Here is a 24,887-nt window from a genome sequence, read left to right on the forward strand (position 1 = left end):
AATTCTGGGACTGACCCATTTTAAGCAGGGCTTGGTGTAAACCTCAGAGATGCTGTCACCCCATGGTCCTGGACCACGGTTTGCCTAAATTCTACATAAATTGAAATTTAGAAGGAACTGTCAGGCAGCATCGTAACGGGGGGACTCTCCAATGCTGTGTGTTATCATGTCTGGATTGATTAGCCATTCTGTTTAGGCTGCAGGCTTCAGAAAGGCTCTCATATGGTACAGCTCAGCACCTGCCCACCACACTCTCCTGCAGGTCTAGTGTGGGAAGATCTCCCAGGAGTGCTGGAGAGCACAGGCTGTGCTGCACTGCTCAGATTCCCTTGAATTCAGCTCAGAATCAACTACCAAGTCCATTTTGTTCAAAAGCCCAGCTAGAGGAGCAAAAGGCAGAGTCAGCCCTGCCTGGCTATATCTCACCCTCTCCCACCTTCTCTAGAAACTCTAGGCCCCCAATTTCAGGCTTCTCTTGGCACGTGTCTTGGTTTTGTGGCATGTATCTTGGGGACATGTGTGTCCCTGCAGTCTTTTTGCCTTTGTGTAACATTTGGCAGCCAGGAAGCTAACAGAAAGCCTTTTGTCTTAAACAAAAAGGGAAGATCCTGGGGGCTCCCAAAATCAGAGTAGGGGATACTGATACATCAGGGAGGATATGAAATTCTAAATATCTTGTGTGAAACCTCTGGCTCTGGGCTACAGGTGAAGCTGCCAACAGGGAGGTTCTCCATGATCATTGTCTACAGAAGAGTTGGTAAGGCGATCCTTAATGTTTGCTTTTTTTCAAGAGAACAGCAGTGATTCCCTTGTTCCCCCCTCATTTTGCCTCCATGGCCGTGCTACATGATGGAGCTCTCTGCTGGTTGCCCATAGCAAAACCCATAGCACAGCACGTTCTAGAACAGCTGGAAAGGTTTAGAGCAGCTGGAAGGGTTACAGAGCCGTGTCCCTTGGACACCTAGGATGGAGATGTGGCTGCTGGGAGCCGTCCTGCTCCTCTGCATGGCAGATGTTCTCCACTCCTTTGCGATTGAGGAGAAAGAAGACATTTTCAGGCGCATGGTGTGTCCTGCTTTCCTGATGTTTGACAACGCCGCCTACCTGGCCGACATGACCTTCGAGCTCCCCTGCAACTGCAAGCCCGAGGAGGTCACCAACGTCGTCTGGTATTTCCAGAAGAACATGGGAGGCCACGAAACCACCGTCCTGACAGACTTTTCTGGCAACATGGTGCTCGACTCGAGCCACATCCACGTGGGCACTGACGTCCTGAAGCGTTTCACCATCCGGATGTTCAGCCTCATCGTTTTCCGTGCCCAGGTGTCAGACTCGGGTCACTACCTGTGTGGCACCCCGAGAGGGGATTTTTTTTATGGCTATGACGTGGACGTGCAGCCCACCAAGCACATCACGGTGGCGTTCTTGGACGTGGGACAGCACGTCCAGGATGATCACACGGCGAAGGCCTTCAGTCTCTTCACCGCCTTTTGGGACTGGACCACGTGCGACCGCTGTGGGGTGCGAGGCGAGCAGAGGCGCATCGGGCTCTGCTACGTGCAGAGCGCCCGGCTGCACCCGCGCTACCGCACCGTGCTGCCCAACGTCACCTCCTGCGGCTCCAGGGCCGTTCCGGCGCGGCTCCAGCGCTCCAGCCACCGCCGGAAGCCTGAGGTGGCGATCCGGAGCTGCGTGGCCCCGTGTCCGCGGGAGGACAACCCACAGGAAGGCGTGCAGGCCATCTCCAACGTCATCCACAAGCTGGGCCAGAAGCCCTGGCTGCCCCGCGTCCCCACGCAGTTCTACAAGCATCCCCTCGGAAGAGATCTGGTCATCGCCTGCCCCGGGGCCCGGCCCGAGCACGCTGTGGCGTGGGACAAGGACTCCGTGCGGCTCTACCGCTCCCGCTACCTCGTGGGGGTCAACAAGAGCATGCGCGTCTTCATCGACCACGGAAACCACCTGCACGTCCGCCGGGTCCGCTTCAGCGACGGAGGCACCTACCTCTGCTGGAGGGAGGGCAAACTGGTGGCCGGGCTGCGGCTCCGTGTGAGCTACCAGGCTCAGCGCCGCCGCTCGCTCGACGACCCCGAGACGATCTACGTCATCAAGGCCATCGGCGTCAGCTACGTCCTCGTCGGGGCCGTCTTCATCGGCGTCCACTCGTGCCGCTGCTGCTGGTGGGTGCTGCGGCACTCTGTGAGGAATTAGGGTCAATCTTACACCTCGCACCGTTCCCTGGTGGGAAACTTACGAGGTTTTGACTGCTGGAAATGCGGCCGCTGCCCTCCTATCCTCTGCTCGGGGTCGTGCAGCGATGGAGACCAAAGTGGAAAGTCCCATTGAGCTGTGGCAGGGATTTCCCACCGCCGTGTCACTTCCTGGCTTCACTGAAGGCTTGTGGTGGGCTTTTAGCCTCAGTGTAATCCTTTTTGAATGAATAGCTGGAGCCGTTGCAGTGTTTTCTGGCTAAGCACCATGGAGTTCTTCTGCCATGCCGGTGATTTATTAGGGTTGTTTTTCTAAGAGGCCACTGTAATCCTCCAGATTGTTCTACTCCGATTGATTCTGGCTTTCCTTACCTTTTAAAAAGTGCCAGTCATATCCCCACTGCCCACTGTGTTCCCCAAGGCCAACCGCAGCCCAAAGCTGCCCACCAAGGCAGTGCCACCAAGGCCAACCTCAGTGATGAGGACCCTCCTGTTGCCAGTGCCAACTGTGCCCCAAAGGGATTTTAAGACAGTGTTTGTGCAAGATCCTCAGCTGGAGCGATCTGTTTTTCAACAAGCTGAGTTTGAACATTTCTATTTTTCTTCTGCACCAGAGGGTGGTGGGCTGGGGCTCAAGGAGCATTGGGACACCAGTCTTAGACGCAGGGTTTGAGCAGCGCCAGGAGTTGGGCAGTGATCCGCATCCCTTCCGGCTGGGATATTCTGTGATGGCAGAATGCATTGGTCATGCCCTGGGGCTCAGGGCTGAGCCTTGGTCCCACAGTGAGAAACCTTTGAGCACCCAAAGGGCCGCTGTGCCCTGACTGATCCCAAAAACGCACCGCTCTGCAGCTTGTCCTGCAGGTTGCAGTCATGACCACCGACACAGCACTTGTGTTAGGTTTTATTTCACACCTCATGTTGTTGCAGCGTTAGGGCATTAATCCAGTAGCAGTAAGGGCTGCAAAGCGCCATCCAGCTCATGGGGGACAAAGTGACCCCTGGCACTGTCACCCCGTAACACATCCTGCCCTGGGAATGGCCCCTGTGGAACCAGGATCTGCAAAGCTCAGAGCTGAGCTGAGGGATGTGGAGATAAGTGGGGTGAGGAGGCAGCACCCCAGTGGCACCCCATGGGCTCAACTTATGGAGTAAGGGGAGTGAGGATGAGTGGGTGCTGCTGTGTTAGGTGGCAGCAGGGCACGTTTAGCTCATGGTCAGTGGCTAAAATAAAGTGAGTGTGGGGTCTGCGGGGGCCCCAGGTGGGTGACATGCAGTGGGAGAGCTCACAGGAGACAGGGCCACACGGTGCTGAGGGACAACAGGTTTCTTCCAACCCCTCCAGAATGGCCATGCAGAGCTGGGCTCGGGCCATGAGCCCCCTGGACTGTCTCCTCATCTCTGGAGATGGGGGCATCTCGGCATGCTGCATCCCATCAGGGTCAAAACAGCCCCATGGCGCTGTGTCCAGGAAAGCCAACAAGGACTCCCACGCAGCTCCAGCCCCACAACCGCTCTGCATCCCCAGGCACCCTGCTCAGGCCCCACTCCGTCACCCTTCTCCCTATCCCAACATCAACCTGCCTCCCCGTATGCTCCATCCTCCTCTTCCTCCTGCCTGCACCTCTTGGCTAAGCCCAACTGCTGCTCAACAACAGTAAAACATCCCTGGCCATGCAGTGCCACGTCCCCTCCAGCCCTCCCAGGGATGCCCAGGACACGGTGGGGAAACCGAGGTGGCCTCCTGGACCAATGAGGTGGGAAGTGGGGAGCATTGCCCCCATATCTCAGTCCTGACTGGACCAACACAGGGGTCCCTGGGGCATGGGGTGGTGGGGGAGATGAGGGTGGGTTTCTCCTATGTCTCCGGCCCCACTGCAGGGCTCCCTCACAGCATCAGGTGGGATCTACGGAGCTACGGCTACAAGCGTGGCTGTGGCTTCACACCTACACCACCTCCTTGTGCTCCTGCTTGGACTCCTTGATCACCTGGAAGCAGAGGGAGAAGGACTGTCAGCCCACTCAGGTCTGTCTGAACATGCCTGGGGACGGGACCCATGCACATGACAGAGTGTCTCCCCTTGGGGATGGAGGGGATGAAGACTTCCCACCTCTCCATCTCTCGTCTCCACCGTTTTGACCACAATGCTCCTCTTCAAATGAGCTTCTGACACAGACTTGGTGTCCAGGCTGGTCTCTAGGGAACACGGGGAGGTTTAGGTTGGATATTAGGAGGATGTTTTTCACGCAGAAGGTGGTGAGGCACTGGAACAGGTTGCCCAAGGAGGCTGTGGATGCCCCATCCCTGCAGGCATTCAAGGCCAGGCTGGATGTGGCTCTGGGCAGCCTGGGCTGCTGGTTGGCGACCTGCACACAGCAGGGGGTTGGAACCAGATGAGTGTTGTGGTCCTTTTCAACACAGGCCATTCTGTGATTCTATGGATGGGACAGGGTGGTGACCCAGTGCTCCCAGTATGGCCACTCATACACCTTGAAGGGGTGCAAAAGGAATTAGTTGGGCTGAAAAATCCCAATCTGTTGGAGCGAACGCTATTGGCCTTGGGAGAAATGTCGGCACTGGGTTGCGGTTGGGGACTTTGTGGTTGGGACTGGACTGTGACCTTGGGGTGAAGGTAGCACTGAGGACATGGCTGGCCCTGAGGATATGTCTAGCTTTGGTATGTGGCTGGCCTTGGGAACACGGTTGGCACTGGGGATATGGCTGGCCTCATCGATGGTGTTGGCCTTGGTGACGTGGCTTTGAGTTGTGGTTGGCCTTAGGGATGAAGCATCCCTGGGAGAAGATTGGGCACTCGGTTATGGTTGACACTGGGGATAAGGGTAGCACTGGGGACATGGCTGGTGTTGGCTACACGCAACACTAGGAATACAATTAGCCTCATCAGTGGAGTTGGCCTGGGAGCCACGGTTGGCCTCAGCAACAGGATTGACCCCGGGGGAATGGTTGGCACTGGGGACGCGGCCTCGGAGATGCAGTTGGCCTTAGGGATGTGACCACGGCGTATCATCCCCTCCACCCTGGGACTCTGCGGGGGACTCTTGGGGCACAGACAGCTGGCAGCCCATCCTACCCCCATCCCGTGCACAGCTGCAGCCTCACCTCGGATCTGCAGGTTGGAGAAGCTCTGCACAGGGACGGTGATCCTGCGGGAGCAATGGGAGCGTCGGGGAGAGCATCGGGTCCCCTCTGCCCCACGGGTGAGGCAGGAGGGCCACAGGGCGCTCCCCAAACCCAGCAGCACCAAAAGGACCCAGGGATGGTTCGGGGCAGGGAGGGCTGTCACCTGCTCTCCTCGCCCTCCAGCAGCTTGCGGTACGTGGCGATCTCGATGTCGAGGGCCAGCTTGACGTTGAGCAGGTCCTGGTATTCCTGCAGGTGCCGCGCCATCTCCTCCTTGAGGCTGCGGATGTCCTCCTCCAGCCGTCCCACCGTGTCCTGGTAGGCAGACGTCTCCAGTGCGTAGCGCTCCTCCAGCTCCCGCAGCTGCCTCTCCAGGGACTCGTTCTGGTGACCACCGTGGGACGTGATGCCCTCGATGCCACCTCCTTGGGCACCCGTGGTGCCACGACCCAGGGATACGTCCCACCTCATGCCCTACGGTTGGCACCTACCGAGCCCCGCAGAGCCTCCAGGTCGCAGGTGAGGGCCTGGAGCTGCCGCCGGTACTCGTTGGCCTCATGCTTGGCTGCACGTAGGGCCTCTGCGTGCCGGGCAGCTGCATCTGTCAGGTCTGCAAACTGGAAGGGACACACCGTAGGGTCAGCCCTCCTGTGCCATTGCCCCATAGAGCCACCCAGCCACAGGAGAAGCCAACCCAACCCATGGAGATGATATACGGGGACAGGGTGCCACCTGCACCTTGGACTTGTACCACTCCTCAGTCTCCTGCATGTTGCTGGCAGCCATGGCCTCGTACTGCGTGCGGATATCGCGCAGTGCTGCCGTCAGGTCTGGCTTGCTGGCATCCACCTCCACGTGCACCCGGTGCTGGGCCAGCTGCTCCTGCAGCTCCCGCAGCTCCTGCAGGGAACTGGGGTCAGCGAGGTGATGGATCCCCCTTGGAGCCCCGCACCGCAGCGACGTTACCTCCTCATGCACCTTCTGGAGGAAGGCCACCTCATCCTGCAGGGACCCCACGCGACGCTCCAGGTCAAGGCGAGCCAGGGCAGCAGCATCAACATCCTGCCACCGTGTGACATGGAGGGATCAGCACCAGGGTGGGCACGGGGATCTGCCCATCCCTCCATCGCATCTCCTGTCATCCCATCCCAGCCCTGTCCTGGGAGCCCCAGAGAGGGGAGCTGATGCCCACTCCCCATCTCATCCCCTGCCCTCACCTGCCGGTATGCAGCCAGGGTGCTCTCGGCCTCCAGCCGCAGGGTGACCTCCTGCTGCAGCCTTCAATGGAGCAGGGACATGTTGTTACTCATGAGACACAGTCACTTGTTACTCATGGTGGCCACTTACAGCTCAGACCGCCCTAGAGCAGCCCCACTGCACTTATATACCACCCCAGTAGCCATTTCCTAGTTCTGGTGGTCACCTCGGACCCCATCACTACCTTGGTCATCGTCCTGGTGACCCCCTTAGTACTGCTGGACACCCTGATACTTGTTCCAGTAGACACCTTTGTGCCTGGGACCACTATGATCACGGTGGCTACATTGGTCCTCATCAGCATCCTGGTCCTCATCCTGGTTGTGGCAGCCACTCTGATCCCCAGTACCACCTAAATCTCCATTATCACCCTGCTCCCCATCATCAATCACTTTGGGGCCACTTTGGTCCCCAGCATCACCTTGCTGCCCGTTGCCACTCCAGCACCCATCGCGCTGCCCATCACCAGGCCGATTCCCATCCCGGTCCCCATTATCCCCCCGGTCACAGTGGCTACCTTTAGTCCCCACCACCACCACCACCTAAATCCTCATCACCACCCTGGTCCCCACCACCACGTCAGTCCCCACCCCGGTCCTGGCGGCCACCTCAGTCCCCACCACCCCCAGAACCCCATAGAAGCCCCCCCCCCCCCAGCACCAACCCCCTCGCCAAGACCCCCCCATACTTTTCCCGCAGACTCCCCAGCTCCTCAGCCAGGCCGTCCCTCTGCACCTCCGCGCGCGCCTTGGCGGTGCCCAGCAGCTCCACGCGGCGCCGCAGCTCCCGCAGCTCCTCCTGGTACACATCGGCCAGACGGGACGGCTCCTGCTCCCGCGCCCTGTTCAGCTCCAGCACCAGCACCTTGTTGCGCTGCTCCAGCAGCCGCACCTTCTCGATGTAACTGGCGAAGCGGTCGTTCAGCTCCATCATCTCCACCTTCTCGTTGGTGCGGATCTCCCGGAACTCCGAGTTGAGGACGTTGACCGACGAGAAATCCACCCTGCCCGACGTGCGGGGCGCGGGCAGAGCGCCGCGGGAACGGAGCCGCTCCGAGGGGCTCCACGCAGAGCCGCTGGGGCCGAAGCGGCGGCCGTAGGACAGCCGGCGGCTCTCCATGGCGGAGGTGGGCGCGACGTGCGCCGCGATGGGGTTTTATGGCCTCGGCGTTGGCCGGAGGCCGGGCAGCACAAAGCCGGGCTTTGTGGCGCCCAGCGGGGGCGGCCGAGCGCTGGCAGCCGGCGCCGAGTGCTGGCAGCGCCCGCAGAGAGCGGGGTAAAACGCGGGGCAGAGCAGGACGCAGCGCGAGTGCGGTACTGTGGGGCGCTGCGGGTCCTGGGTGCGACGCCGTGGGGCGCGATGAGGTGCACCCCAGGAGGCCTGGCAGCGCAGGGAGGCTGCTAATTAAGGCCAGCTTTAATTAGGCAGCCAAAACGTCCCGAGCCCGTTCCAGCCCAGCGGTGCCAGAACTGCCTGAAAGGGCTCAGTGTACACAGAGCAGCAATGAGACCTCTGTGCAGCACCGGGAAACGAGGGTGGGGGCAACGGGCACGGGGCCACCGCTGGCCCTGATGCGGCCCGGGCACGGGGACACGGCGGGGATGTGCCAGGATCGGCACAACGGGGCCGTGGATGGGGGACAAAGCCCGCAGGTGACAGCTAGGTGGCAGCCGGCAGCTGGGAAAACTCAACCGGGATGGGGACAACGCCGGGCCCCAGCGGACGCCAGCCCAGAGCGACGGGGCGGGACGCCAGGGGCCCCTTTACGCCCCCCCACCATTCCCAGCTCTGCATCAAGCATCCTGCTCCAGCCCCCGGTTTGGTTCGACAGCCACAAAAGCACCTCCCCTGTGTGCTGAGAGCCCAAGTGGGGCAGGGACAGCTCTGCTGCTGCACTCAGTGGCGGCCCTTTGGGATCCCCCTCCTTTCCCCTCCCCAAATCCACGTGGAGGGATGGGGCAGAGGGTGCCCCCACTGTGATCCCCCCAGGATTTATTTTCTCCCCGCTCCCACGCAATGGGATCAAAGCAGAGAGCTGTCACTGCGGGGACACAGAGCCAGCCCCCCCTCCTTAATGAGGCAAACGAATACAGAAGCTTTAATTGGAAGCTTCCAGCCTGAGAGAAGACAGAGGGGAGAGCAAAGTAGGGCAGAGAGCAGTGACCCCAGTCCCTGTGGGGAGCGGTGCATGGGACAACGGGGCCAGAACATACCAGGGGCTGTGGGGCGAAGGCAGCCATGCAGCTTTTGGGACCTCAGTGCAAAGCCATCACCTCTGCTGGTGGCCCCAAGGACCCCCAGAGACCCTGCAGCAGAGGAAGAAATACTCTGAAGCCCCAAAGGGACAATGGGAACCCAGCCCTGCTGGCAGCCCAGCACCGCTCTGAGGCTGAACGGGGGAGAAACAGCCCCACCTCTCCCCTCATTCCTTTGGGTTGAAGCTGTAAGATTTATTAAAAGCGCGTGGCAGTGCTTAGCATCGCCCATCTGTCAGCATTCGACACCCCGAGAGGGGCTGAGAGGGAACAGCAGCGATCCATCTGCTACAGAAAACGTGGGGCTGTGCAGGGGGAGGGGGCAGGAGGGAGCAGGGACAGCAGCCAGGGGACAGCAGGGCAACGTTTGGGTGGGTGGCCCTTCTACCTCCCTGGGTGTGAGGAACAGGTGTGGCAGCTGCATTTGGGGCTGTGTGAGGAGTCCTGGATGTGAGGGACATCAGCAGAGTGGCTTCACGGCTTTTGAGGTGGGGGCTGTGGGGCACCATCACGTGCTGCCAGCTCTCTGGGGCCATTCTGCCCCTTCCAGGTGAGCATGGGGGGAGGACGCTCTGAGGGAGAAACAAGAGAAAGGGATGAAGGAGATGAAGAGGCAAAACCTACAAAACCCTCAGCCAGCCCCATCCTTACAGCCATCCCCAGACCCCCACCACCCCTCCCAAGGATGCGGCCACAGGAAGGAGGCAGCAAACCCAAAAAACACGGCCCACCATCCCCAGACACACCAACACAGCGACACCAGGTATTTTGCCCCAGGTGTGAAGGCATCAGGGATGGGGCATCACACAGAGGAATGCCTGTGGGACTCACCTGGGATGCTTTGGGGCTGCGCCGGCCGCCGGCTGCTGCTCGAGGTGATGCGGCTCTGGATCCCACCCAGCGAACGGGAAGCAGCGCTGTGAAAGGAAAGGGGACACGTGGGGATGGCCCCAAGCTGTCAGCAGGCAAGAAGGGGGTCCCAGCCCCACAGAGGGGCGCCCACAGCAGCAAACGGCTGCCGTCTCACCTCACTGCTCGCCTTCGCTTCTGCGCAGACCCTTTGGAGACGGAGGACAGCTTCGGGATGGAGGAACCCTTCATGGAGAACGCTGGGATGGAGGCTCTGCAGGGAGGAAGAAGGGTCAGAGGGTCCAGCCCTGGGCCCAGAAGGAAAAGGAGGAGCAGGTTCTTTGGGATGCTGTTTGTATCTAAGTGGTACAGCACCGACCTGGGCACAAAGGGGCCCTCCTGCTTCTTTAGGGCACACAGGGCATTCTCCCAGCCGGGGAACAGGGGCAGGCTGACGGCTCCCGGCTTGGCAACATCCTCAGAGAGGCTGTAAGTCACATTGAGGTCGCACACAGTCGGGGTGCAGCAGTTCTGGGCTGCTGATGTCATCAGGGGCACACGCCTTTTGGTGACAGTCAGAGGGCAGATTTTGGGGGTGCAGCACGGCGGCAGCTGGGGGGATCGGGGCTCTTTAGGGCACGGGGGGCTTGGGCTCTGCGGCGCCTCCGCTTCCCCCCCTGTGCTCTGTGAGGATTTCCGCTGGCGCTTCGCCCGCATGTTGAGGCTGTGTGGTGTTTCCAATCTGGAAGCGTTGCTCATCTCGGATCTCCTCCTCTTCTTCACTGCCAGTTTGGGGCTGGAGAGCGGAGTGAGCTGCTGCAGGCGGCGTAGGGCAGCCCTCGTCATGGGGCCGCCGGGCTCAGGGCTGAGCGTCGGGGCTGACGCTAAAGGAAAAGCAACACACGCAGTCGGCACCGTCTGCAGCATTCCCGTACATCTCCAGCCCTCAGCATTGCCCCCAAGGCTGTCATTTCCCAGCAGGTATCACCAAACCACGCTCACATCGAACCCAGAGGGACAGAGCCACTGCAAATCCCCAAATCCTAAAAGCACCGCAGTGGTTCCAAGGGAAACGTGCTATGGCAGGGCTCAGCCTGTCCCTGGAAAACAGAGCCTGCAGAGCCTTCAGCCTCGATGCTGGGTTCATTTGTGACATTGGGGGCGAGGAGGTAGAGCTACAGACTGAGCAAGCCATTAAATGAGACCAGAAAAGAAAGGAATCAGAGCCGCTGGTTGCTCACCATCACAGCCCCGCTGTGTCCTCAGGGCTGGAGGGGCCCCGCTGGTGTCTGTGGGTTCAGGGCTCACAGCTGCTTCCTGCTGCACCAAGAGCTGCAGCTCCTCAAATTCAGAGACCATGTCAGGAGTGAGGAGGTTGGCAGCCTTCAGGAGGGAGTATTGCTTCTGGGCAACACTCAGAACAGTGGCTACGAGCCTGGGACAGAGGGGGAGGACAGCGTCAGATAAATGGGTCTGGGCAGCCCCTCCGCTTCCAGAGCATCGGTCAGCTTGGGCCACCTGAGCAGGAGGGGGCGCACAGAGGAGGGACTCACGTGTCTGTGTGGCTGTGGGACAAACATTGTGGAAGGTGGTTCGGTTTCTTCATTCCCAGCTGGAGATCTGCCTGCTGGGTGGGGCTGCTGGGGGGCATTTCCTCTGGGACCTGGAACAACATCCCAAAGCGATCACTTATCTGACCCAAACGGAGCTGAGTCTCATCCTCCAAACTCCTTTATCTAAAAGCTGAAGGGTTTTGCTAGCAAAAAGGAGTTCACACTAAGCCAGCACCCCAGGACTGAGCTCCTGTCCTCTGTGCCATGTGGGCATTTGATCCCCAGCCCTCCCACTCTTTCTCTCACCTCCTCCTCTCCTTCCAGCTGAGCATCCTTCCCAGTTCCCAGCTCCTGCTGCTCCCCACCACTCTCCCTGCAAGCAGTCGTGACTGAGCAGCTCTTTGGGACAGCTTCTTCCATCCTACAGAAATGAGGAGAGAGAAAGAAATCCATTGGGAAAACAGCCACGTTTGGGTTGGATCAATAAGGACGATGTTTGGGATTCCCAGCCCAGCTTCCTTTAGGGCTCACCCCAGCTCTGCCTCTCCTCCCCACTGGCACCACAACCTCACCTGGGAGAAGGCAGCAGTGCTGGTATTTGCTTTCCTGCATCCTGGGCAGCATCCTCATAGGCACGGAGCTTGGCCCGGAGATCTGCCACCTGTAGAGAAGGATCGCTTGCACCACAGCTGTTTCAGAAGCCCCACAGAGCCCAGAGCTCTGCCAGCAGGCAGCACTGTGACACGACTCGCAGAGGAGCTCAGAGGTGCACACATCAATCAAAGCACAGCTAAAAGACAGAGCACCTCACCTCTGTTTTCAGCTGCTCGCAGATTGTGGCATATTTACTGATGTGGCAGTCGAGGCTGAGCACGTTGCTCTTCAGCTGCAGAGACAGGGATGGGCAAGAGGTCAAAAGAGCAACGGGGCTGAGCTCAGATCCCTCCCAGTGCTGGAGCAGAGGCTGCAGATGGCACGAGCAACGCACGGGGACCCGCTGTCCCTGCCACCAGTCCTGCTGGGATGAGGAGCTTCGGCACAGACTGTGCATTCAGTGTCCTCAGCATCAATTGGCCAGAGGGGCTGGATGCCACAACCCAACAGACCACCCAACCTGGAGCACAGAGGCACCCACTGACCCTCCCCGCACACCGGGGCAGGCTGTGAAACTCAACTCCTTCCCACCAGCTCCCAAACCCTCAGCAGAAGATGAGCTCCTCACCGACAGCTTGATCTCCTTGGCCCTGTTGGCGTACTTGAGAGTGTTGTAGGTGTCCTCGTAGGCCAGGGAGGAGGGGCTGACAGCAGCAATCATGATGGTGCGGCAGTTGCCACCAATGGAGTCCTTCAGCAGGCGCGTCAGCTTGCTGTCCCGGTACGGGATGTGGGTTTTCTTGCTCTGCACCGAGAGAGCCAGGGGCTGCTCAGCTTTTGGGCCCTGGCACTCAGCAGGGCATGACAGGACAGCACTACCTTTGCATCAGCCAACGCATTGATGACGTTGATGAGGGCCAGCAGCGAGCGGTTGATGTTTGCGCCCTCCCGGAGACGCTCTCCTTTGGTGTTGGTGACAGAGGCTCGCTCAGAGCCTGCCAGGTCAATCAGGCTCATCTTGGCAACCCGCAGGTCCTGAGCAAGGCCGACAACACGGTCCTGCTGCTTCACGTAGATCTGCGAGCACAGAGACTGGTGAGGCCACAACCCAACGAGGATGGACAAACCCAGCGCTGGGGGAATCGCCCAGACATCGGCTCGCAGTGCCTGGGAGCACCAGGAGCACCCAGGCTGCGTTCTCAGAGCTGAGCCCAATTCCCGTGTCGTATCCCAGTCCTACACCCTCAGCAGCCCACGCCTGGCTCACCAGCAGGCAGAGCTAGCAGCAGGGAGGGCACAATTCCAGCACTGCTAACGGCTGTGCAGCAGGCAGGAGTCCAGCGCCCAGCAATGCACCCGGCTGGGAAGGCATCCAGACACCTGGACTCCCCCTGCTCACAGCCACCAGGTTCACACAGAAATTGCAGGCAGAGCCCTCAGTCTCCCCACGCAGCCGTGACAGCCCTGCTAATTCAGGGAAGGCCTGGCTGGAATCGAAATCGAGTGGCTGGTTTGTGGGGGAGAGCATCGACACAGTGAGGACAAAGAGAGCAGGGATCCCGGCTCTGTGCTGAGGGGGACAATGGGACAGATAAGCCCTGGAGATCCCAAAGCCACAGGTGGAGCCCTGGGCAGCCCAAGCTGATGTGGGGCACCCAGACCACAGCAGCAGTGCGGCTGGGGGCCTTGGGGGTCCCTTCCAACCCAACTTGTTGTGATTCCGCAGTTCTAAGATCTTCAAGGCTCTTTTCAGGCCAACCATGCTGTGGTTTTATGGTTCAGCCCTCACCTGGAAGACCGCATGAGAGCGGGAGGAGGTGGCGTTGGCGTCCGTGGGGTGCTGGGTCCGGTTTTTGTTGCCATTGGCCAACATCTCCAGGAGCTGCTCTGCTGATTTGGGCTGGAATCGAGCAGAGGGGTGGATATCAGCAGGCTGGGTGCCCCGCGTAGCCACCACAACAACCCAACGTTAAGAAATGACAACTGGGATGTAAGGCACCCTGCTGTCCTGCAGCGTTCCCTTCAGCTCAGGGTCACATTTGCTGCTAGGACAGCATTGCACTGAGCCTGCGCACAGCCCTTACACCCACCTGGTGGAAGGAGAGCCCCTGGACCACAACTCCTTTCTCTGGATCCTCCCGGATGGCCAAAGGGCCCTTGGGTTCCAGCAGGTCGTGGATCTGCTCGTTGTACACCTGGAGCAGGGAACACGCGGCCCGTTACCCCAGCATCGAGCAGCTCTGCGCACGAGGGTCACAATCTGATCCGATGAGTCCTTCCCACCCCAATCCCTGCAAGGCGCTGCCCAGGCGTGACACAGAGCGGCTGACAGTGCTCTAAATGCAGAGGACAGCTCTCGAGGGCTTTACTTGCAAGTCACTGCGCTGCCGCTCCTCCTGCACAGCCCTTTCAGATTGCTATGCAGACTGCAGGCGCCGCAGCAGCTCGGTGAGGCAGAAAAACTTCCCATTCTCTGCATGGGAGGAACCAGCAGCACCAGTTCCCCACCAGTTTGGTGAGCCCGAATCCAGCTGGGACAGCAGGCATCCCCAGCATACTGCAGCGCTATGGGGCCAGCAGCAGCCCCAAATCTCATGGGGAACACGCATACCTCCTGGTAGGAGACGAGCACCTCGCAGCTCTTGTCGTCCCTCCTGGCCTCAATCCTCCTGTACAGCTCCGCCATGGTGAGGTACATAATGCCCGGGCTCTGCTCTGAGCCCAGCATGGTGTAGGTTTTCCCCGCTCCCGTCGCACCGTAGGCAAACACTGCGAGGAGGGAGAGGGGTGTTTGAAACTGTCAGCAGCGTGACGGCCCTGCAGCAGACGCTGCAGCAGAGCGGGTCACTCGCAGCCGTCGCAGAGCGGTTCAATAGTTAATTACCCTCAGCACTGTCTGCACAATTCCCCCAGTGCAATTTCTCTCTCGTTTCAGCTGTCAGCATCTCTAATTTAGCGGATAAAGACAGGACGAGTCCCCACGCCGTCACCCATTCAGACGCTTCAAGGCCGCACTCGAGCCACCCTACAAGCTGAGCACCCCCAGGTCTCCATCTCTCAGTGAAGGAGATTTTCTCCAGACCTTGCAATTCATCCACATTCCCCAACCCTTCAGCCCCCTCTCTGAAGCATTAGCATTGGAACAGGACGCTAATCTAGAGAACCTTAGCCTTTCTCCCCATTAGCAAGGCTTTGGGAATATCTCATTTGAGGATCTGGGAGTTATTTCACACAGGCAGAGACAGGAGATGCTGCCAGGTGGGCACGGTGACAGAGCCAGGAATAGCATCGTGCAGCCCCAGCGCCCAGCTCAGCACCGTGCAGCTCGTTACGCCACGCTGCTGACAGCCTGCAAGCAGCACGAGGATCTGCAGCGCGGGGCGAGGAGCGTTCAGACCTGGTCTGTGTGCACTGCAGGGCTGGGAGATGCACAAGGAACACAGCAGCTCCCAGAGATCGCAGCACACATCCACCTCACCCGGCCTCCTGCTCAGCAGCTCTCAGTATTTTCTCAGTCTCCCCTGTGCCAGGGACACCCCACCTCGACCACACCTGCAACCCCCAGCTCAATGCTGATGGCAGTTTAGCACCGCCTGCTCCTGTGCTGCTGTTTTATGACCCATTCCCTCTCTCATCTTCTTCGGGTTTTCCACCATGCTGCCACAAATCAAGGACTGAGATGGCAGCAGACACAGACACCCCTTCCCACCCTGGGGACGTCCCTTGCAGCACAAAGGCCACATCCTGGCTCTGCTGAGGGTGTGTGGGACAGCCCCCCTCGGGCCGTACCGGAGCAATTGTAGCCATTGAGGACTCCATCCAACACCTCCCTCGTCGTGTGCAGGAACACCTCCTCCTGCGTGGCTCCCTCCCCGAAAACACGGTCGAAGACGAACTTGAGGTCTTTGCCGCGGTGTTTGGGGCCGCGGGCGGGCAGCGCGGTGCCGGGGGGGTCCGCCGGGCTCCTCGGGGTCGAAGACGAGGATGTGCTGATCCACGACGTGCAGCACGGGCCGCGCGGCCCCATCCCGTTCGCTGGGGACGGCCGGCCGCACCCGCACCATTACGGCCACGGCGCCGTCCTCGGGCGGGGCGCCCATCGCCATGGGGACGGCGGGCTCGGCGGGACGCGGCCTGGGATCCGCGCACAGAGGGGTGAGGGGCGCAGGTGAGCCTCGGGGCGCAGCCTGAAGGGGGGCCGCCGACCCGCACTCCGCAGCGCCGGCACCCGCTGTCCCTACAGCTCCACGCCGCCCACCCCTCCGCCCGTGCCGCCCCCTGTAAGGCCTCGCCCGCCCCTACGGCCCCCCTTAGAGCCTAGAGGGCGCGGCGTTGACCCCACGGGATCTACAGCACCCGCGCTAAGGACCCTACGTTCTCTCCCTGCTGTCTGTGCCGACACCCCGAGGCCCCGCAGCCCCTCAGATCCCACAGCACCACTCCGGGCCGTGCCGACTCCGCGGCCTAACAGCCTTCGTTTGCGACCCGAGGCCCACGGCCTCCAGCAGGCCCCAAACCCCCGCTCGGATCCCGGCTGTTTCCCCTCAGCCCCACACCGCCCCCCGCCCCCCCACTCACCCTCCACTTCCGGCCCTCCGCGTTCAAATCTCCCGGCAGCCCCTCCCGCCTTTCTGATTGGCCGTTCGCTCCGTTACCTCCCGTTGGCTCATCCGGGTCACGTGACATTCAGCCTCCGCGCGGGGCATCACGGGACTTGTGGTCCCGTATCGCGGGGCTGGGGGCGGGGCTGGGGGTGGAGCAGCCTCTAAAGCCCGAAGGGCCGAGCCCTTCCACGGGGCCGCCTCAGCCAGGGGGCCACGTCCTGACACGGGACCACGTTCTGTCATGTATCTCATGTTCTCACATGGCGCCAACATCCCATCACAGGGACATGTCTGACCGTGTGCTACCATGCAGGCAGCTCCTCTCATGGGGCCACGTCCCACCATGGGGCCACATTCTGCCACAGGGCCGCGTCATGTCGCAGCTTCCCCACACCACCCCGTCCTGCACAGCCCAGCCCCACAGCGGGCACCGCGATCTCCCCAGGAGACCCATCCCACTGTCACCCTGCAGGGACAGCGAGGGGACAATGACAGCAGCTCCCACCTGGACTGCAGCACCTGGGGACAGTGCCCCGTGTCCTTGGCCGGGCTGAGGGGGGACAATGAGGCCAGAAGGCGCCATCCCCAACCCTGGTGACATCCCGACACAGGGACAAAGACAGCACACGGGGAGAGGTCACAGCTCTGCTTTACCATGGAGTCACCCGGGGCCAGGCAGCTCCCCCAGCACAACCCCGGCACGAGGTACCCCATACAGACCCACATCGCACGGGCACTGAGCGGGTCGCAGCCAGGGGACTGCCCTTCTGCTCCCCCCGCCCCGATTAGCAGCAATGGGGTGAGCGGGTGATGGGGGAGGGGGATCCTGGGCCCCACAGCCGGCCATAGGGCTGCACATGGGGATGCTGTGGGGCTGGGTGGGTGTGGAGCAATGCCATGGGGCGATGCCATGGGGCGATGCCATGGGGCGATGCCATGGGTCCAGGCTCAGTCCGAATAGATGATGAAGCCCGAGAAGGTGCTGTATTTGTTGTTGTTGCCGCCGTGGGCTTTGCCCCCGTCCAGCTTGATGAAGACCTCATCACCTGCATCCAGGTGTAGGATGACGCTGTTGCTGGCGTAGTCGTAGTTCTGGTCCGCATCCTGCGCGATGGCGCTGGCCCGCACCTGCACAGGGGACACAGCTTTAGCCCACCTGCATCCATGGCCCCACTTCCCTGCTGTGACCCCGCACCCAGCCACCCCCTGGGGCCCCATTTCCCGTTTCATTCAGGCTTCTTTGGACCCATTCCATGGGTGATGGGACCTGGATGGAAGAGATGGCACTGGCGTGGGGACAGCGGTGCCGTTGTGGTGCTGCTGAGCATTGCCCTGACCCATAGGCTTGAACATGGGGTTATGGCTCAGGCATGGGGCGGGAAGGGATACTTACATCTGTAAAAACCCACACGTACCCAACGGCCTCGTGGCCACCCAGGGAAGTGGCACTGCGGCTGCAGCTGATAGGGAATTATTGGGGTAATCAAATCTGAGCCAGAGCCTTGCAGCGGGATCTCAGTGACAGTGACAAGGCGGCAGGTAAAAAATCCCAAGTGAAATGCAAAGCGGCACAGCAGGGAGAAGCAGCTCCTAATTAGGACTGACAAGAATGGGCTCTCCGTCGGCTCGCAGGGAGCAGCCCCAACCCTGCAGCTGAACGGACACAACCACAGCCCCGTGGTGCTGCTACCACGAAAGCCATCGGGGCAGAGGCAGCAGCATCCCCAGACCTGCAGGCAGCCCACGGCCGTGACAGATCCCACCCATCAGCCCCTGTTTACTCTGGAACCTACTGATGTCCCAGCACACCGCCCGTCCCCGCTGCAGCGACTGCCATCCGTCTTCCCTCGTTAAGGAGCCGCCTCGTCACCGCGCGCCCGCCAGCCCTTGGCTAACCAGGGAAGATAAATGGCTCCATGGCAGCAGAGCCACCGCGTTGTCCCAGCAGCCGTGTCCCCAGGACTGGAGGGGATGCAGAGATGGGGCGCAGCAGCTCTGTGCTTCAGTTTTCCCATGGCGCTGCCCGTGGGAAAGGAGAAGAGCCCAAAATGGGGACGTCAACCGAAGCAACCCCACAGCTGGGAGCTGTGCCTGCACCCAAGGGATGTGGGAAGAAGTGCCCAAAATGGGGACGTGGCACCTGGGGAGGGCTGTCTCCAACCCCACTGACCCTACGGCTGTGAGCTGCCCCCAGCAGTGTCCTGGCCACTGTGACCACTGCAGCTCTGTGCCCACCCAGTGCAGAGGGACATGGAGCGGTGTCTGAGGGCGCCCCGTGTCTTTGGGGTCCGACACATCACCTTTGGGTGCACCTGGGCTCTCCCAGGTGTGGCCCCATGGGCACATCCCTCTGTGGGGTCACACTTTGGGGACCGTCCCCCACTGTCCCCCATGTCCCCTCAAGGGACAACACTGAGGACATCCAGCCACCTTCCCCCCAAACACAATTTTGTCACCCCGTGCTCACCGAAACAGCAACAAGCTAATACAAATAATCATAATTAATGCTAATTAATAACCAGGAGCAGCTCCCCTGGCTCTCATTAACTCGAGCGGCGCGGCCGGCGCTGCGATGGACACTTCTCCATAGGGAAACACTGGGGCATCGCCGCTGCGGTGCGACCCCACCACCCCGGCTTCACTCTGGGCTGTATTTCTGCGACACAAACCCCAATTAGAGCTGTGATATCGTGCTGGCAATTAACACCCGGCGCGTGGGGACGGCTGCGAAGCCGGCGCCCGACGAGGACGGCCGTGACGATGATTAAGCTGTATTGCAGGCGCACGCCCGAATGGGTTTATTTACTCTTGACAGGAGCTTTGTAGCTTCGGGAAACGCAGCTGTTAGTGCCGGCACGAGCCCGCGGCGTGGGGATGGCAAAGGGATGGGCGGCGACCCCGTTCCCAGCTGGGTTTTGGGATTCTAAATTACTGCGTGGGGTTATTTGGGAAGGAAAAAAACCATCCTAGTGCTGGGGAGACGCTCGGCGCAATGGGCACCGCGTGGGGGTCTCGGAGTTGTTGCCGTGGGGATAAGCACAGAGCATCCTGAGTGTCCTGAATGTGGGGCTGTGAGCCAAGGGAGGCAGAAACCAACAGCTGAACGCCAAACCCAACTGCTGGGCAAAGCTGTGGCTCACATCATGGGGGGGATGCGGATGGCAAAGGGCCGGGGCAGCGACCCCATTCCCAGCTGGGTTCTGGGCTCCTAAATCCCTCTAAATCCCACGGGGCTCTTGAAGAAGGAAAAATCCCATCCAGGTGCCGGGGCGATGCTCGGTGCAATGGTTCTGCGCAGTGACGCTCAGAGGCAGCACCACGGGGACAAGCACTGAGCATCTCTGATGCCTCGGATCTGGGGCAGTGAGTGAAGGGAGGGAGAACACAACAGCCAAAGGCCAAACCCAACTGCTGGGGCAGAGCTGTGGTTGAGGCCATGGGGAGATGTCACCCCACTGAGCTCAGAGCCTCTCGGTGCAGTGTGACATTTGCAGTGCGACAGCCACAGCTCCAGCAAAGGGTTTGTGTCGTGAGGATGCGACATCACCTGGTAGCCTCAGCCATGGGGATGGTGGAGATGTGGGGGCTGCGGGTGGTGAGGATGGGGGCAGCCTCAGCACCGGGGCAGCGGCCCCACTGTGTGTCACCCAGGGGCTGTCACCGGGTGGAGGAGATGTCCCATGGGTGCACAGCAGCTGGGGATGGGGACATCTGTCCCCAAACAGGGCTGAGAAGCAGTGGACCCAGTTCCGGGCTGGGCTCACACTGCCCTCAATGTGGGTTCAGCACTGCACAGCCCCGCAGTGTCCCCAAAACCACCGCAAATGTTGTCCCTGCATTGCTGTCCCCAGGGCATGGCCGCTGGCACGCACCATGGGGACACGGCAGGGAGCACACAGACAGCCCACGGCACAGCAGGGCACATCGCTGGGGCAGGAGAGGGACCGAAAGGGGACCCATGGGGACACATCATTGCTACCAGGAGAAGGATGGAGCATCCCGGGGTGCACATCCCACAGTCAGGAGGAGATAGGAGACCACAGGGTGCACCTGGGGCACATCATTGGCACTGGCAGAAGGATGGAGCATCTCAGGGGTGTGCATCCCAAGGGCAGGGAGGGACGGAGTAACATGGGGTGTGCATCCCATGGCTGGAAAAAGGACAGAGCAGCCTGGGGGTGCACATCTCATGGCTGGAATAGGGATGGAGCTCTCTGGGGGTGCACATTCCACAGCTGGGAGGAGGATGGAGCATCCTGAGGTGCACACTTCACGGGCAGGAGAAACACAGGGCACCTCGGGGAGGGACCTGGAGCACAACACTGCCACTGAGGGAAGGACGGAGCATCATGGGGGCAGACATCCCACGGGCAAGAGAAGGACAGAGCATCCCGGGGCTGCACAAGATGAGCATCCCATGGGCAGGAGAAGGACAGGACCCCCCCAGGACCTCCCTGGACCCCTGCATCCCGTACCTGCCCATTCTTGCAGAGGTCAGCCCACATGCTGGTGCCGTCTCCGCCGCGCATCAGGACGTGGTAGGTGAAGAAATAAGTGCCGGGGATGACACAGGTGAACTTCCCCGAGGCGGCATCGTAGCTGTTGCCCAGGTTGGTGACCACATCATCGAACTTGAGGATCTCGTAGCCCTCGTGCGGGTTCTTCAGGCCGGCGTAGAAGGCGACGCGCGGCACCGTGCTGTAGGTGGCCGTGCTCACCGCCCCCGTGCCCCCCAAACCCGGCAGCCCGGGCGGCCCCGGTTTGCCCGCTTCGCCCCGCACCCCCGGCGGGCCCGCAGCGCCCGGCGGGCCCGGTTCGCCGGGGGGTCCCGGCGGTCCCGGTTTGCCCGGTTTGCCCGCTTTGCCTTGCGGCCCTTGCACCAGCGTGGAGGGCGGTGGGATCGGGCCGCCCCCCGGCGTGGTGCCCCCGTAGGGCTCGCAGAGCATGCGGCAGGTGCCCAGCATCTCGTAGCGGCCGTCGGTGCCCGCCGAGCTCACCAGCACCGGGATCAGCACCACCAGCACCAGCACCATCACCACGCCCGCAGCGGCCGCCAGCAAAGTTTTACGGCCGAGGCTGAGCCGACGCCCGGCCGGGGCTGCTCGCTGGGCCGGAATGGTGCCGGTTTGGGGGCGGGCAGGGCGGTGGGGTTCGGGGATCGGCGGTGCCGCTCCGCTCCGATCCGCTCCGCTGAGCTCCGGTGCGCTCCGAGCCAGGCCACGCCCCCCCCCGCCAGGCCACGCCCACGCCCCCTGTGACCACGCCCACTGCCTGTGCAGACACACCCGAGCACTCCTTGGCCACGCCCTCTCGGTCGGGAGTCACGCCCACTTCGCACAGACCACGCCCCCTCCGCGCAGTGATTCGCCTCCGGCGCCGCCCGGGGAGCGCAGAGCCACGCCCCCAATCTGGCCACGCCCCCAGCCGGTGCGGCCATGGGGTGCAGCTCCGGGGACACCCACGGGGCACGAGGGGTCAGAAGCACCGCCACCCCGTGTCCCCTCTGTGTCCCCGGCGGGGCCAGGGGTGGCTCAGCCAGAGGCACTGCTCGCTGGGTTTGTCACCTGTGTCCCTGCTGGCCCGCAGAGGGGATCCCTGTGACATCTGGGGACTTTCGGTCACACCCCATGGGGACACACATGTCACACGGAGACACACGGTTGGACAGCAAGGGGACACACGTGGCACACGGGGGACGTGCAGCCACACACCAAGGGGACAAATGTCAGCCACAAGCTCAGGGTCAACCCTATACCCCCAAAGTGCCCCACAGCTCCCACCCTATAGGACACCCCAATGGACTCTGTCCCGAAAGTGTCCCCACTGCCCCAGCTGGGACCGCTGGGGACGGGGAGCAGGACCACATCTGCACCCCAGTGCAGCCCATGGGGCGGCAGTGCTGCACTGCCCCTCCGTGGCCACCATCTCTCCACGTCCCCAGCACGTCCCCATCACCCCAACTCCTCCCAGCCCCACGCACGCACCGCGCAGTGACCCACACGGGCTGTCGCTGCTGGTAGCAGCGGGGCTGAGCGCACCGTCCCCAGCAATGCCACCCCCACGCACATGGCACTGACGGTGACGGCGGGGACGAAGCCCTGTGGCACACCCCGCTCTGTGCCCGGGGCTTTGGTGGCCGCGCTCCGCCGCGTGTCACCCCGCGTTCCGCAGCCGAGGACCGGGGGCTGCGGGGCCGAGCGCCCGCTCGTCACAGCCGGCATTGCGACGCGATGGGAGCTGACAGCCGCCCGCGGCGCCGCGGCCGAATCTCAACGGGGACGCGGGGACCGGTGACACCCATCAGAGTGACACCACAGCCCCGGGACACGCGGCCGTGGCGCTGGCTGTGGGGGATTCGGGGGCTTTAAGAAGATTTGGGGGTCGGGCTGCCGCCCCTGCGCTGTCCCCACGAGCAGTCACCACGTGAAGGATAACTGCGCTCCGCCGCCGCTTCCCCGCTCCTTTTCTCCCTCTCCCCTCCTTTTCCTTTCCTTTTCTTTTTTAATGAGCTCCTAAAAATACGCCTCGGCGAGGCCATGGGCTCCGTGAGTCACCCTCTGGCGCAGCGCTCCTACGGGTGGCACAGGGCTGTGCGTGGGGACGGGGACAGGGGTGGTGTGCCACGGAGGGGCCCCATTGGACACCGCCAGATTGGATCACAGCACTCGCCTCATGCCGAGGGATAATGGGACACTGCTGTGCTCAGACACTTGTGCCGATGTCACTTTATCCCCAGAACAGGGCCACCACTACAGGCCACCTCACCACCCCAAACCAGTGCGTCCCCATAGTGCAGCAACCACCCCAAACCACTGCATCTCCACGGCGCAGCCACCACCCCCAAAACACCACATCCTCACAGCACAGCCAGCATCCCAAATCATCCTGTCCCTGTCGGCATGGACACTGCGTCCCCATGACATGGCCACCTCTCTCAGCCATAATGTCCCTACTGACATGGACACCACCCCACTTCACGGCACAGCCACCACCACAGGCCACCAGGTCCCATGCCATGGCTACTACCCCAAAACAGGCACAGCCCCAAACCACCCTGTTCCCATGGCACAGCCAGCAGCCCAGGCTACCACATCCCCATGGCATGGCCACCACCCCAAACTACCTCATCCCTATCGACACGGCCACAAACCCAAATCAGCGCATCTCCAGGGCACAGCCACCACCTCATACAACCATGTCCCTACCAGCACAGCAACCACCCCAAGCAACCACATCCTATGGCACAGCCACCACCCCAAAGTGCCACGTTCCTACGGTGCAGGCACCTGGAGCATTACCCCCATTACCCCACGTGCAGCACCACGTGAGTGGGGACAACATCCCGAGCGGTCCACAAAGAGACCCCGGGGTGATCCCTGTCCCCATCCCCTGCTCGTGGGCCACCACAGCCCCTCAGCCAAGCAAGCAAAGCCCATTAGCAGCTGAAGGATGGGGAAGGACAAAGCTGAGAGGCAGCATCTCCTCGTGCCGCACGCCTGCCGCTCTCTGCAAAGGTTAAGCAAACAGCAGCTCTCACAGAATCGATGCGCAGCCGAGCCCGCGGCTGTTTGCTCTGCAGAGCGAGGCGGAGGTGGGCGGCCGGGGGGCGCGGAGGGGCAGCGGTGGTGTGGGGCACAATCAATGTTGTGGTGCACGGGGATGGCGCGGGGGCACGGGGCTGGCCATGGCCTTGCTGCCGGCTTGGAGCTCGTTAGGGAGGATTGGGGATTTGGAGAAGAGAGAGAGCAGCGGTGGTGGGGCTGTGGGATGGGGTCAGAGCTGCTCTGTGCCTCAGTTTCTCCTCCACAAGTGTGGAGGTGCACCCTTGTGTGGAGATGCCTGTGCACACGTGGCTGTGTGGCTGCATGTGCCTGTGTGCGTGGCTGAGCTCACATGTGCACACAGGCATGAAGTGTGCTCACCAAGGTGGTGTGCAATCAATGGGCTGCAAAGGCTCCTGTGTGGGGATTCCTCTGCTGCTGCCAACCGCCCTGGGGGCACCTATCCACCCACAAACCCACCCATTATCCACCCAAACAGCCTCCCTCCCTCCCTCCCTTCCTCCTTTCCTCCCTTCCTCCCTTCCTCCCTTCCTCCCCTCCTCCCTTCCTCCCCTCCTCCCTTCCTTCCTTCCTCCCTTCCTCCCTTCCTCCCTTCCTCCCTTCCTCCCTTCCTCCCTTCCTCCCTTCCTCCCTTCCTCCCTTCCTTCCCTTCCTTCCCTTCCTTCCCTCCATCTGTACATCCTTCCATTTATGCACACCTCCCTCGATCCCGACCTGTATCCACCCATGCACACGATTGTATTCTTCACAGCCACCCATCCACATGTCCTCCCACCCATGCATCCATGCATCAATTTAACCCCATATCATTTGCACATCCATCCATCCCTCCACCCATCCATCCATCCATCCATCCCTCCA

At 61.4% G+C, this 24,887-nt stretch overlaps 4 protein-coding genes across 4 annotated transcripts; 1 reads left to right on the forward strand and 3 right to left on the reverse strand.

Annotated features, from left to right (window-relative positions):
* Positions 1-966: 966 nt before the first annotated feature.
* Positions 967-2,211, forward strand: FAM187A (family with sequence similarity 187 member A). Its single transcript, XM_042836828.1, has one exon. The coding sequence runs from the start codon at positions 967-969 to the stop codon at positions 2,209-2,211; it is 1,245 nt and encodes a 414-aa protein (XP_042692762.1).
* A 1,175-nt stretch (positions 2,212-3,386) lies between these two features.
* Positions 3,387-7,728, reverse strand: LOC122170183 (glial fibrillary acidic protein). The gene is made up of 9 exons (XM_042836842.1): positions 7,298-7,728; positions 6,570-6,630; positions 6,319-6,414; positions 6,091-6,252; positions 5,844-5,969; positions 5,516-5,736; positions 5,332-5,375; positions 4,322-4,407; positions 3,387-4,199 (listed from the first exon to the last, which is right to left on the reverse strand). The coding sequence occupies exons 1-9, from the start codon at positions 7,726-7,728 to the stop codon at positions 4,158-4,160; spliced, it is 1,269 nt and encodes a 422-aa protein (XP_042692776.1). The 3' UTR covers positions 3,387-4,157.
* Positions 7,729-8,921: 1,193 nt separating this feature from the next.
* Positions 8,922-15,966, reverse strand: KIF18B (kinesin family member 18B). The gene is given in 16 exon segments (XM_042836841.1): positions 8,922-9,436; positions 9,696-9,781; positions 9,892-9,987; positions 10,093-10,597; positions 10,955-11,148; positions 11,267-11,376; positions 11,573-11,687; positions 11,839-11,927; positions 12,078-12,152; positions 12,489-12,665; positions 12,740-12,937; positions 13,650-13,760; positions 13,951-14,055; positions 14,472-14,629; positions 15,650-15,812; positions 15,814-15,966. Coding segments are annotated over 16 exon segments (2,433 nt in total). The 3' UTR covers positions 8,922-9,338.
* A 1,145-nt stretch (positions 15,967-17,111) lies between these two features.
* On the reverse strand, positions 17,112-21,560 carry C1QL1 (complement C1q like 1). The gene is made up of 2 exons (XM_042836844.1): positions 20,940-21,560; positions 17,112-17,592 (listed from the first exon to the last, which is right to left on the reverse strand). The coding sequence occupies exons 1-2, from the start codon at positions 21,495-21,497 to the stop codon at positions 17,413-17,415; spliced, it is 738 nt and encodes a 245-aa protein (XP_042692778.1). The 5' UTR covers positions 21,498-21,560; the 3' UTR covers positions 17,112-17,412.
* Positions 21,561-24,887: the final 3,327 nt, after the last annotated feature.

The sequence above is a fragment of the Centrocercus urophasianus genome, unplaced genomic scaffold (genome assembly GCF_019232065.1).
Source record: "Centrocercus urophasianus isolate 14NV4802_14NV808 unplaced genomic scaffold, USGS_Curo_1.0 seq_64, whole genome shotgun sequence".
NCBI classification, from domain to species: Eukaryota; Metazoa; Chordata; class Aves; order Galliformes; family Phasianidae; genus Centrocercus; species Centrocercus urophasianus.

Bases quoted from the DNA above. Each gene is read 5' to 3' on its own strand.
- FAM187A (XM_042836828.1), top strand. From the start codon at position 967: ATGGAGATGTGGCTGCTGGGAGCCGTCCTGCTCCTCTGCATGGCAGAT.
- LOC122170183 (XM_042836842.1), bottom strand. From the start codon at position 7,728: ATGGAGAGCCGCCGGCTGTCCTACGGCCGCCGCTTCGGCCCCAGCGGC. The intron at 6,631-7,297 runs GTATGGGGGGGT...GCTCCATTGAAG, and splicing joins CTGGGGAGTCTGCGGGAAAA to GCTGCAGCAGGAGGTCACCC. The intron at 5,737-5,843 runs GTAGGTGCCAAC...GGTGGTCACCAG, and splicing joins TGGAGGCTCTGCGGGGCTCG to AACGAGTCCCTGGAGAGGCA.
- C1QL1 (XM_042836844.1), bottom strand. From the start codon at position 21,497: ATGGTGCTGGTGCTGGTGGTGCTGATCCCGGTGCTGGTGAGCTCGGCG. The intron at 17,593-20,939 runs GTACGGGATGCA...TCCCCTGTGCAG, and splicing joins ACCTCTGCAAGAATGGGCAG to GTGCGGGCCAGCGCCATCGC.